General features: G+C 40.1%; 1 protein-coding gene across 1 annotated transcript in view; it reads right to left on the bottom strand.

Moving 5' to 3' along the window:
- The window catches only part of CNTNAP2 (contactin associated protein-like 2), a 972,464-nt gene that overhangs the window by 88,620 nt on the left and 870,426 nt on the right, over nt 1-13,418 (bottom strand). The window contains exons 19-20 of the mRNA XM_019470872.1: nt 9,757-10,002; nt 8,137-8,270 (exon numbers count right to left, since the gene is read on the bottom strand). Of these exons, the coding sequence (XP_019326417.1) occupies nt 8,137-8,270; nt 9,757-10,002 (380 nt within the window). The remainder of the gene's footprint in view (nt 1-8,136; nt 8,271-9,756; nt 10,003-13,418) is intronic.

Below are 13,418 nucleotides of genomic sequence, written 5' to 3'. Positions count from 1 at the left end.
CTGGTGAGGCCGCACCTCGAATACTGTGTTCAGTTTTGGGCCCCTCACTACAAGAAGGACATTGAGGTGCTGGAGCGTGTCCAGAGAAGGGCAATGAGGCTGGTGAGGGGTCTGGAGAACAAGTCTTATGAGGAGCGGCTGAGGGAACTGGGGTTGTTTAGCCTGGAGAAAAGGAGGCTGAGGGGAGACCTCATCGCTCTCTACAACTACCTGAAAGAAGGTTGTAGCGAGGTGGGTGTCAGTCTCTTCTCCCAAGTAACTAGCGATAGGACGAGAGGAAATGGCCTCAAGTTGCGACAGGGGAGGTTTAGATTGGACATGAGGAAAAATTTCTTTACTGAAAGAGTGGTGAAACATTGGACCAGGCTGCCCAGGGAAGTGGTTGAATCCCCATCCCTGGAAGTATTTAAAAGACATGTAGATGCGGCACTTAGGGACATGGTTTAGTGGGCACGGTGGTGTTGGGTCGACGGTTGGACTTGATGATCTTAGACGTCTTTTCCAACCTTAATGATTCTATGATTCTACAGGGAAGGCGGCAGGCTCAGGTTTTACAACCACAGGGAGAGATGCTGCCCTCAGATGGGCCTCTATGGATGATGTTTTCCCCACTGCATAGCTGCCAGTAAGAGAAAGATCTGACTCCACGTTCTCATCTTCAGGGTATGGATATTCCACCCTCTCATTTACTGATGAGTGACAGGAGTTCTTGTTTATGAAAACATTTTGCTTGACTTCCAGCTAGCTGGGATTCAGTGAGGATGTGCTGACTTATCTTGGCAGATGCCACTGACCAGCTCCATCGTGCACAAAAAGGAAGTAGAAATGGCTCATTTATGAGCTTCCTGCCTACCTATACTGCTGTCTTTACCTGAAAGATTGTAAGTCACACTGTAAAATAAAGAAGTTGAGTAAATTCAGTGAAGGATAAAATCAACAAAACTGCTAAGAGCTCATGGACATCCTGTGAGCACAAAACAATAGGTAAAAAAATTATTAATTAGTGAACTATTCATTCATTTCTGATTCTGATGCATATGATTTAAATTCTGTTCTGCTGTTTCTTGCTGTTGTTTACAGTCTCTTTTGAGAATTGAACACCTAGTCTTCTGCAACACCTGTAACATCATTATACTTTGAGGGAATTTGAAGTATACAAAGATGAGGGTCTGTATTTCTTTATGTTTTGGAAAACAGATGGAGTTTAGGGTTACAGGAATGAGATACTGTATCAATATAAGCTTTGTTTTATTTTCAAAATTTCTCATATCGATAGCTTTTTATGCTACTTTGTCACCTATTTGTGAAAAACTCTATTTTCAAATCTGAGCAAAAAACATTTTCTTGTGACTTCTGATTGAAAAAAAGAGCTTAGTAGCTATGGGTAAACTGAGTGCTAATGCATTAAACATGCAGATGTGATGTATGGTTCTGCTCTAGAAAATGATCTGCATTTGCCTTTCTGTTGCACTAGCATTTTGAGTAATACATTGCCATTGCAGAATGGCAATACATAGTGGGAATGACGTATCTCCAGGGACTTTAAGTAATTCATTTCAGCAGGCAGGCCTTTACTATTAATAGAACAAATTATTTTTTTTTCTTTAAAGCAAAACCTGCTTGGAAATTCATTAAAAATACTTTTAATATAATAGATATACCTGATTATTAGAAAAAAAACAGAGGGTTGCAGTTGCATTGGTATTAACTATGGTTTACATGTTACTATTAACTGTGGTTGAAGTCCTGGATATTTAAAACATTTTATTCATGCCAGCTGCTCTGGAATTTGTAAATACTGTCTGGCTGTTTTCTTTCAAATCATGAACTGTACTTCCCCATTCCTTACCAGTCAGTGAAATGCTAGTTAAACCAGTCTTCAAATTAATCAGGAGTCTGGACAATTTAGAGCACTGTCCAAAGGATGCTGTGGCAGCATGTTTGCCCAGAAAACGAAGGAAATAAATAGCTAAATAAATAAATAAATAAATATGCATGTCTACATTGTTTTTATGCCATAATTACCATTACCATGTCTAATCCTAAGGTAAAGGTTTTAAAAATGTGACTCAATGGGAAAGTTTTCAGAGGAGAGTTATAAAATTGTTTTATGGCTCAAAAATTATATACTTCTGATGGTAAACTAAAATACCTCAATTTATTTAGCTTCTTACAGACAAGATGAAAAGATGTTTTAATCAGCATCTCTAAAAGATGTGTGAAGGGGAATGACTCCTGACACCAAACAATTCTTTCATCTATCAGGCATAGACACAAAGATCCCAAAGTTAAATGCTGAAGTCTGCAGAATTCAAACTGTAAATTAGGTGCAGATTCTTTACAGGAATGGCACTTAACCGTTGGAAGGCATGGCCAAAGGATATGGTACATTTTCTATCATTGGAAGTCTTTAAAGCTAGATAAAATGTCTTTATAGAAAATGTGTTATACTGCTATCATTGCTTTTGGGTTAGCTGCAGAAAATCATTTGGTGAAATTTTATGGCCTCTGTTAAGCAAGAGCTCAAACAGAGTAATCATATTCTGTTGAGGCTTCAAAATATATGAAACATGGTAGTTAGGTATGATTCTACAGCAACAATAATGATAGGAGGTATAATTATAGCCTCACTGAAGTCTATGAGAAAGTTCCCACTCCCTTTAATGAGACACAATTTTAATCTATAAATATAAAAATCTTTGATATATTCATTGCATTTAAGCTTGGGATTATATGCAGACTGCTTTGCTCTACTTCACTTTTTTTATTTTGTTACTATTATGTTTACCATTTTATTTTGTACTTCAGATTCATTTTGAATTAACATTGTGTGATTTATGTTTTTTAAGCATTGAGGAGTTTGCAAGTGTTCTTTCTTTTCAAGTAGCGCAGAGTTCAAAATGGCAATAAGAGAACGGACTTGCAAAAATTCTGTTTCTTCTTGGTTTCATTTGGGTAAGGGTCAAACATTTCGTTGATTATTTTTCACAGAAGATGGATATTTCTACTGCTTGCCGCTGGTGAAGCTGGAAAATGGAGATCTGTACAAATAAATTTTCTGGATTATTCTTAGTCTTATGAATAGCTGAGTTCAGGTCAAGATTTCCATAAGGCCTCATAATTACATTCACTTTGAATGGAGTCAGCAATTAACATTGTGAATATATGGTATTGTTGTGTATAGCCTCTCTACCACAGTTCTCCATATAGTTCAAGCCTGAAAGAGAGAACTGTCAGCTATCCTTCCATATGGTCTTCTGAGCAGATGTGCACTGGCTGCTGATAGTTGTCCTGAAAGTACATGGATGGGTTTGGAACACTGGAGTCCTGAAGAAGTTGCTCAGGTCTAAACCTTTCCAGGAACAAAGAAGGCATTAGAAGCTGTGACTCATAACCCATTGCTAGAAATGGCTTTAAAGCAGGTATGAAGAACTGGAGATCTGTTGAGAATCTACAAGAATATCTTAGTATGGAAGCTGAGAGGCCCAGTCCAAGTCTGTTGACTATCAGTCAGCTTTATTCCATTGCAAATTAAAGCACATCATATGTTTTTTTTTTCTTTCTTTTTTTTTTTCTTTGTAACATGCTGATATAGCTTTGTGCAACAGAACACAAACGTGTCTGATCCAAATTCCACCCTTATTTTACTCTGGGGACACACACAGAAGCAGGAGGTATGAGTCTTGCACTATGCAACTGTTGCAGTTCTTTAAGGTACAACTTAAAGCCTGCTGGGGTCAATGGAAGGCATTGCATTGACTTCAATGGGCTTTGGATCAGAACCTCTGCTAGGGAGTTTTTGTCCTTGGCTTTCTTAAAAGACGATTTTACTGATGTGTGAATAGTGTTAATCACCCATGAACACTTGGTAAAGAGTGATCTGGTTTTTATGATATGGAAAATACGCTGCTGAAGCATGAAACCTTTTAATGAAGTCAAACAAAGTAAAACTTGCCCTCCACGACCTAAAGCTCAGCTCTTGAAATGTCATTTACTGGGACAATGCGTTCCTCATCTGTCAGTCTGGGCTTTTTCTTGCCACAGGTGAACTAATGCAGCCTTGGAGGTGTGCCATGGTTACTAGTATCTGGTATTTTACTAGAGGCGAGAGATAGGAATTCTTACCATTCAAATGGTAATTTTACCCACCTCATGGAAACAACAGAAAATAAGCAGATCTTTGTCCCTGAATTTATGTCATTTGGTTTTCCTGACACCTAAATGAACTGTATATCCTTAATCTTATCTTTGAGAAACCACTGGCATCACAAATAGGAGCTTGTTATTTAATGTAGAACTTATTATTGATTTATCTGTGGTCAGTGAATGTAGAAAACTGAAATATAAAAATCTTTTGGCAGAGTCTTTGCTACTGCCTTTAGTCTTGACTGTTTTGGTATGTTAGGAATAGGGATGTAATTCTAATGAAAACAATTGACACTAAATATTTGTTCTTGTGCTTGTTTGTTACCTTATGAATATACAATATGGTGGAAATGTTTATTTCAAAGCTCACTTCAAATTCTGATTGATTGGACAGTAACTCTGACTTTATGTAGGTAATCAGTGGTCTTCTGTCTGCCAGCATCGGGTGAGGTCTCATAGAGTTCAATAATGAGTCTTTTACTGTATTAATATATAAATGAAACTCCTGAGAATCATGATAAAACTCAGGTTCACATAGTTCATATGGTGGCAATTTATTGCCTGGCTGCAGATTTTTTAAATCTCTCTGGCACTACAGGGTTATTACAGTAAGTTAGAAAGACAGGTATTCTAAGTATGAACTTGCTGTTAAGATCTCAAAAATACTAACTGAGTGCTCTTGAATTGAAGCTTTGATGAGAAATAAATCCTTCTTGTGACACTTTTATGCCATGTAGAGATGTGGAAGTGTGAGCAACAGCACCTGGCAAGCAAGCTGTCTTCTTTAAAAGCAAGCAAACCAGCTGCTCATCAGGTTGGAGAAGGATTTAGCAGGAAATAAAAGTCTACTCAAATGCTCACTGCTCAGATCTGCAAGAGAAAACTCATACTTTATGATTTGTCCTCTGGATACTGAGAAAAATTGTATTTCTATCTTCTGTATTTTCAAGCACCATGAAGAATTTATATTTGAAAACAGGACTAATTTTCAAGTGAACAATCTAATTAACAGATCCATTTCTGTTCATATCAGTTCTCTCATTTACAGAACGTAACCACATAAGTAAAAAAATCAACTTCCTTATGGAGAATTGTATTGGGTTTGTGTGGCAAGGTTTTGGTAGCAGGGGGGCTACAGGGGTGGCTTCTGTGAGAAGATGCCAGAAGCTTCCCCCATGTCTGACAGAGCCAATGTCAGCCAGATCCAAGATGGACCCGCTGCTGGCCAAGGCCGAGCCCATCAGCGACGGTGGGAGCGCCTCTGTGAGAACATATTTAAGAAGGGGAAAAAACTGCTGCACAACAGCAGCCTGAAGAGAGGAGTGAGAATATGTGAGAGAAACAGCCCTGCAGACAGCAAGGTCAGTGAAGAAGGAGGGGGAGGAGGTGCTCCAGGCACCGGAGCAGAGATTCCCCTGCAGCCATGGTGAACACCATGGTGAGGCAGGCTGTGCCCCTGCAGCCCATGGAGGTCCACGGTGGAGCAGATGTCCACCTGCAGCCTGTGGAGGACCCCATGCCAGAGCAGTTGGATGCCCAAAGGAGGCTGTGACCCTATGGAGACCCCACGCTGGAGCAGGCTCCTGGCAGGACCTGTGGACCCGTGCAGAGGAGCCCACACTGGAGCAGGTTTGCTGAAAGGACTTAAGAGCCCATGGGGGACCCACACTGGAGCAGTCTGTTCCTGAAGGACTGCATCCTGTGGAAAGGACATGTGGAAAGGACCGGTGCTGGAGCAGGTCATAAAGCACTGCAGCCCGTGGGAAGGACCGATGTTGGAACAGTTCGTGGAGGACTGTCTCCCGTGGGAGGGACGCCATGCTGGAGCAGGAGAAGAGAGTGAGAAGGAAGGAGCGGCACTGACAACGTGTGATGAACTGACCACAACCCCCATTCCCCATTCCTCTGTGCCGCTCGGCGGGAGGAGGTAGAGAATTCGGGAGTGAAGTTGAGCCCGGGAAGAAGGGACAGGTCGGGGGAACATGTTTTAAGAATTGTTTTTATTTCTCATTACCCTACTCTGATCTGACTGGCAATAAATTAAATGAATTTCCCCAAGTCGAATCTGTTTTGCCCGTGATGGTAATTGGTGAGTGATCTCTCCCTGTCCTTATCTCGACCCAAAGCCTTTCGTTATATTTTTCTCTCCCCTTGTCCAGTTGAGGATGGGAGTGACAGAGCAGCTTGGTGGGCACCTGGCAGTCAGCCAAGGTCAACCCACCACAAGAATAAACAAAATTTGATAGAAATCTTCTGTTTCAGGATACAGTAGGGGTAGGATTTCTGGATTTTCTTTGTATGGGTCCTTACTTTCCCTATTCTTGCATATGCGTAAGACAGATCGTCTCATTTAATAAGCCTCAAATGCATCTGCTTTCTGATTACATAAACCAGCTGTGTTTTAAGCACACTGACTAGATTAAGAAATTTTTACCCCAGCAGAGCAACACTAAGCAAAATGTTTCTGGCTCTTCAAAGCCCTAGACAGGTAGCAGTCCCATAAAACATTGGGAAAAAAAATGGTTGGGCCCCAAATGTAGGTGAGTTGATGCAAGGCTGGGATACTTAACTGTGTACATATTTTCCAAGTGGGCAAGGTATCTCATCTGATCCCTTCAGAAAATAATTTATTTAGTTTTACAGCTGTCTAAATCAGCCAGCTATGACTCTATAGGAAACATCCCATACCTCCCCCAAATAGAAGCATTTAACAGCAGAAGGCAACCTAACTGTAGGTCTTCTTTAGCTTCCATTTAGCAGTAAGAGAAATAAATCCAAATGCAACAGCATGCAAGAAAGATGCATATATCAAAATATACCCCTCCCAACCTCTAAAAGCCTGAAAAGTGTTTGGATGTATCACCTATATATTTTTTAGATTATCTGACATTTTCCAAATTTTCTAATTTTCTGTCGTCTACTTCAATGCATCCAGTGTTATTCTGAGTACTGAGAGCCTCGGATCAAATGACATTGTAATGCACTGGAAAGGTTTCCTTTTGATGCCTTGAAACAATAACTGTCAGGGATCTATTTTAATCTTTAGGTAGATAATACTGTGACAGCTACTATCCTTCACCTTTTGGCTTGGTTCCCAAGGAGACTTTCCCTTTTTATATTTCATTTGTTACTGGTTTTGGTTTGCTTCTTATGAACTATCAAATCCAGATTAATCTATCCCATCTACCTGACTCTCCTGCCAACAAAACTCTTCTCATACCCTGCTGCAATTTCCACGTTTGCAGATGTGACAACCAGAGAATGAAAACAGAGTGCTGTAATGACCACAGAGAGAAAGCTGCCTGGAAACATTGATTGCTTCTTGCAGCGCTCTCCTCAGTTATTTAAATAGTATTATATTATCTCAAAGGTTTGTAAACGGAGAGATGAAGTTCCTGCCTGTGCTGTACCAAAAACTAAATAAGCTAGAGCTATGTGCCTTCAATAATATTCTCTGTCTTAGACTCTTGTCACACAAACACTTAAGCATCTGCTCATCTTCGCAGAACAGCTCTTCCGATTTCACTGGACTGCAGGGTAAATTTAAATTTAAAGACATTTTCATTTGCAGACTCAGGACTTATGGCATGGTATTTAGTTGTCTGTGCATCAGGCTCTGCAGTCATTTAAGATGCTGTAGGGTATCCCTCCTGGCTTCCAGCCGCTGCTCCAGAATGGTGCAGGTTTATCCTAAGTCCCACGTTATCTATCAGCCCAGATGTCTCTCATGCACTTGAGCATCTACAGTGACACCTATAGAAGCCCAGCTGTCATCACACTAGAATGTGGATTTCAGAACAACGTGACTTGATGCAATAGAGGGAGAGAATAGCTTTTGTTAACTCCTAGGAGCGCGATCTGCAAAGAGAACCCAATCTACTTCTCATTTCCTAAATTCCACTGATATCTTCAAAGAGATGGAGACTATCAAGGTATAAAATGCTACAAGCTACAAGTAATGGAATCAAGAAACCTTTACTGTCTGCTTACCTGCAGTACTATGTCCCGTCCATTCCGTGTGATGTTAATAGTATGGGGCTGTCCATTTGCCATGTTTCTGTGGTCGACATCAATGTTATATGGCTCTTTGGTGCCTCCTAGGCTGTACCGAATTTGCAGATTCCCTAGTGAAAGAAATGTGAAAAGCATCCTCAGGTATTTTGATCTTTATTCACCAGCTATTTTCCCCTCTTTATTGTCACATACTACTGTTACCATTTTACACTTAAATTGCTCTCAAAGCTGTCTCTGCAGTAGGAGAAGAGCTAGTGTTTGAGATTATAAAGCTACTGGGCTGAAAACTGCTTCCAGTTTATAACCCAGAAGTGTGACAATGACCAGCATCTCAAAACCAAAGTGTTTGTAAACACTCCAGATTGCAAACCAAACAAATCGGAGCTATGCCTTGAACAATATGGACAACTGGTACAGATTTGAGAACATCAAGTAGCACTTTATTGAGATTATTTATTTATTATTTATTGAGATCCTTGGTGCAGTAAAATTCTTTGAAGTTATACAAAGTATGAGGTTTTCTAAAGAATAAACCATTGATATGCATTCAATAAAGGCAAAATTACAACAAATTAACACTGACACATAATCTACACAAGAGACTTTCTTGTTCTTACATTTAATTGTTGTTGACAGGTGACCGTCTGGACTTTTATGGAAATTTAATAATATATGGTGAAATGAAAACCTCAGGTTATATTGTTAGAAAAGTATAGTCAAAAGTGGTTAATTGATATTCATGACATACTTCCAGACAGATTTTGCTTTTCTAAACAGAAGTGTTTGCTCTTCATAACAAATTTTAATATTTGATTAAAGGGAAGGATGCTTGAAAAGGGAAATGCAGACCCCATTATTGATCAAAACCTGAAATATTCTGGCCCAAAAGAGCAGCCCTAGACCTTTATAACTATAGTTTAGATGTCTGATGTGGGATTTCTCTCATGCACCTTCTTTCTTCCCCATGAAGGGAAAAATTTGAGTGGCATGTGGAATACTTATATTAACTTATCCCATTGAAGAGAACGGTAGTAAAATCCACCTAATAATGATTTTCATGGGGTACTGAGGCACTATTTGGAATTGAGATATATTCTGTTTTGATACTGTACCAGAAAATGGTTCATCCAACCTTCAACTGTCACCAAAATGTTTAGGACCTTATATACTATGCTACACCCGTATTTTAGCCACCTCATTGGATAGTCAGATTTTCAGAACAGTATATTACACTTTCCACTGACTACTGGTGATATTGCCATGAATTCAGTGATTAAGGTGCCTACATGTGGATGCCTACTTTTCCCCTCCATAATGCTAGTTCATGGCATGGATCTGACTCTTATAGCAGGTTTTTTGGGGGGTTGGTTTTTTTGTTTTGAGAGGGAGGGTTGGCTAGTGAAACCCTACTGAATTGAACAGTTATATCAGTACAAAATTTAGTACAGCAGAATACAGGTTCAGGTTCCATGTACTTTACTTTTACATGACAAGGGTGAAGAGACTTTCTCATTAGTTCAGACCTGCAGCTGAATGCCAACCTGGTGTTATTATCAATTGTGCCTTCAATGGAGAGAGCCCGGAGCAGTTGCTTACCAGACGGCTTGACAAGCACAGCCATGAAGTCCTGCGTATAGGAGCTGATGTACAATAGGACACAAGGGGACTTGGTGGTACTGAAGCTGAAGCTGAGCTCTTCTTTATTCAAGTTGAGGTCAGGCGCTGTAATCTCAGGATCTGTAGAACTCAAAAGTGTTCGGCTAACTAGATCCTTTATGCTAGTCCCTGGGGAGCGGAAGTTGTAACGAAGCCACATACCCTCTTCAAAAAATGCTCCAACATCTTGAACACAAAAGAGAAAAAAAAAAAAAAGAAAAAAGAAAAAGAGAACTTAAACCTGCTGACACCATTTGGATGAAAATGTTGCTACTGACTTAACCAGTCCTAATCTATACATGTTTCAAGCACATATTCAAGCACTTTGCTAATATTAAGTCAAGAGTCTCACTATTTTCCAATGAGAATGAAAAGGACAATCTCCATTTTATTGGTGGGTACCTGGATTCACAGAACAAAGGAAAGACAGAGGGAAAGTCTATGCCTGTATCTCATATCAATACCACAGACCAGAAGAACCATGCTTTAGGTTTATTCTCATTGATGTCTTGCAGCAGATAATATTCCAAAAAAGGAGATACAAGGAAGAGAGGTTTAAGGGGCACAGTTAAGAAATGCTGTCAAGGAAAAGGAAAACCAGCAATTCTGACCAGCAGATTTGAGTGGATTTGGGAGGACCTCACAAAGGAATGATGGCGATTCCAGCACCTGAAAGATTTGAAATAGGATTGGGCACGACACTAGAAAATTATCCACTGCTAGCACAATCCTTCATGAGAACTGCATAACCAGGATGCCCTTATGGGAGATAAAATTAACTCGGGAGCTTGACTCAGTGGGAACAAGGCAAGAGACATCTGAACTGTGCTACCCAGACAAAGTTTTCAAACCAATCTGAGACAAAATGTCATGTTTCAATACTCCTGACAGAAAATAAAACTACTCTTGGCAGAATTAATACTTTCAGTTGAAAAAGCATTGCTATTATTTCTCATAATAATGCAGTCCTGCCTATTTCTTAACATTAAAAACTTAATTCAAGGTTGACATTCTTTCTTACAGAGAAGGCTGACTTTGACAGCCCCCCTGTGGGAATCACAGCACAGTTGCCTGCCATTGGTAGTGTATAACCTACTAAGTCTATTGGAGATTGCTGGACTGGCTTCCTATGGCAGTCATTCATTTAGTGACTGGACAGGTGCTGGAGAGGCTTTGCTGAGTGCGACAACATCATTAAAGGAAATTTTTGAATTACATCTGGACCTAATTAAGAAGGTATGTTTATGAACTTTTCATAAGGGATTAAAGAATGATGAATAAAGATTATGAGCACAACATATGAGTACTGTATTTAAAGAATGGTTATAAGCAATGCTTAAAGAGGTGACCAGTCTTTAAAAAAAAATCTTTCATCATTTACTACCTTCCTACATGATGCAAAGCTGCCACAGATTGGTACAAAATTGCCCATCTAAACTTCTGAAAAATCAATGCACTATCTTTATTTAAAAAGAAATTTCATTTTTATCCCCTTTTAGCATTTGGAGTCTTCACACATTTCTAAGCAAAGGCTTTATCTCAAAACAAAGCAAGATTTGTATCTCAAAACAAGCAAGATGTCCATTTTACAAGCTGTGCAGTGATACAGAGCAAGTCAGGAACGAGCCTGCAGACTTTATTCAGAGTAGCTGAGCTGAGAAAAGATAAGAAGACAAGTGAAATTATAGTGCACTTTACTGATGCTCCCTTCCAGAATTTTGCTAAATCTAGTGCTAGAAAAGTTTTATGTTTTCCTGTTACCATATAAAAATTCTCCAAAACTCAAAATATCATAGTCACTATCACTGTGCGGCTGTATAAAACATGGAGTCAAGTAGTGGTCCCAAGGTGCTACAAATAATTCGATCATTCTGATAGATTTATAACTGCCATTTTATAGGAGAAACCTTAAATCACCCTGAAACAGTTATGGGAGAGGTAATTCAGTTTAACAACTATATTTTGCAGTAGACTCAATTTAAGTACTCCTGGATTAAAAGTGAAGGGCCCTATCCTGAAAATACTTCCCCAAACTGTGATGCCTTCTGCTGTTAACAGCAGTGTTGAAAATAAGCGTTAGCACTTACAAATCTAAAGGAGTATACACTGTAACTCTAAGTATTTGCTAGGCTTAAAAATATCCCTGTGACCCCTAATTTATTCTTCTTCACCTCTGCTTCTAGCTCATGCAAGCCGCTCCTCGGGCAGATGCTGTATCAATTACGCTGCTGCGGCGTTGGCAGAGCTGCTTGCCAGAGCTGGCATGCCGGGTCCCGGTGCGCCAGGCAGCCCTGCCATTTGACACTGCCACTCTGCTGGCGGGGACCGCAGCCCCTGCGGAGGCTCCACGTACGCACGCAGCATACTGATGCAAAATTATGTTCGCCTCCAGCCTGTTTACTGCTTGTCATGCCTTTTATTTTAGGAGCGATCTTCAGGATTGCCCAGTGCTATGCTTGCCCAGGGCCTCATGCACTGGGAATACTGGGACCTTCAATCCTGACCTCAGCACTGCTCTGGGGCTGAGCTGGAAAGCGTGCAACGCATTTTCCACAGCTGTAAATGTTATGAATTGCTACTTTAAATGTTCATTACTACAAAGAAAGCTTTAAGTAAATGGTGCCCTCTGAAATGGTAAGATTTTTTTTTTCCCAAAAGGGTTTCATGACAGAGCAAAGAATGTTCTGTACATTTAACTTGATTTGCCCTGAGAAAATAATTTTCAGTATAGCTGTATTATTACAGGTGTACAAGCTATTGTAATGAGCCTTGAAATTCTCCTCACATGCACACCACCTCTTTCAGGAGGAAGAGGAAGGTTCAGTTTGGCTGTGTGAGTGTATTAGGCCCTCAACAGGAAGGTATTGAAGGCCCTCAACAGGAAGGTATTGAATCCCCTCAAGTTCCAGCTGAACAAAGAGGTTGATGCACATGGTTATGCTCTTTACTGAATGAAGCTGAAGTCCTGGCAGCAGGGCTGCAAAGTGCTCAGCAGCTCACAGGAGCAGGCTCTTTAAACTACTACGAAATATTAGAAAAAGCTAAAGGATAATTTTCTCTATATTGAAGGCAGGTTATCAGATGACTTGGAAATGCTGAGGACTGATTAATGAAAAAACTATCTACTTGGAGGTCACAAGCGTATCATCTTCCTGAAGCTCTGATAGAAGGAATATCTAAGTCCTTCATTCAGAAAACCATTCAAGCTGCCTGAGTAAAATGGGCAAAACGCAGCACAAACTCTGCTGCTGAAATGTGGATGATGTTTCTATGCACCACCCTCTGCTTTCTTTTGTAATATTTCAAACGCTATCTCAAAAGATGAGTCTTGGGAGATCAGGCATAAGGCATAGTGAAGGGTTCCTCTGCAAACTGCCCTTTCAAGGCAGAAGACTTGGGGAAATGAATGTGGCGGTAACAGATCAGTTTTCTTTGGAAAGCAGTACCTATTTCTACACCAATATGCAGTGCAGTCATCCTCTGCTGACAGACTTTGCAAATACATACAAAGCATTGGGCTTGCTTTGTAGAGGAACCCAGAATAGGATTTGTGGATCATTAGGAATGATTTTATCAAGCATAACCCCACTGCGAACTGCACA

The sequence above is a fragment of the Aptenodytes forsteri genome, unplaced genomic scaffold (assembly GCF_000699145.1).
Source record: "Aptenodytes forsteri isolate BGI_AS27 unplaced genomic scaffold, ASM69914v1 Scaffold282, whole genome shotgun sequence".
NCBI classification, from domain to species: Eukaryota; Metazoa; Chordata; class Aves; order Sphenisciformes; family Spheniscidae; genus Aptenodytes; species Aptenodytes forsteri.
The sequence above is the reverse complement of the archived record's forward strand: the minus strand, read 5'-3'. Positions and strand labels throughout refer to the sequence as shown.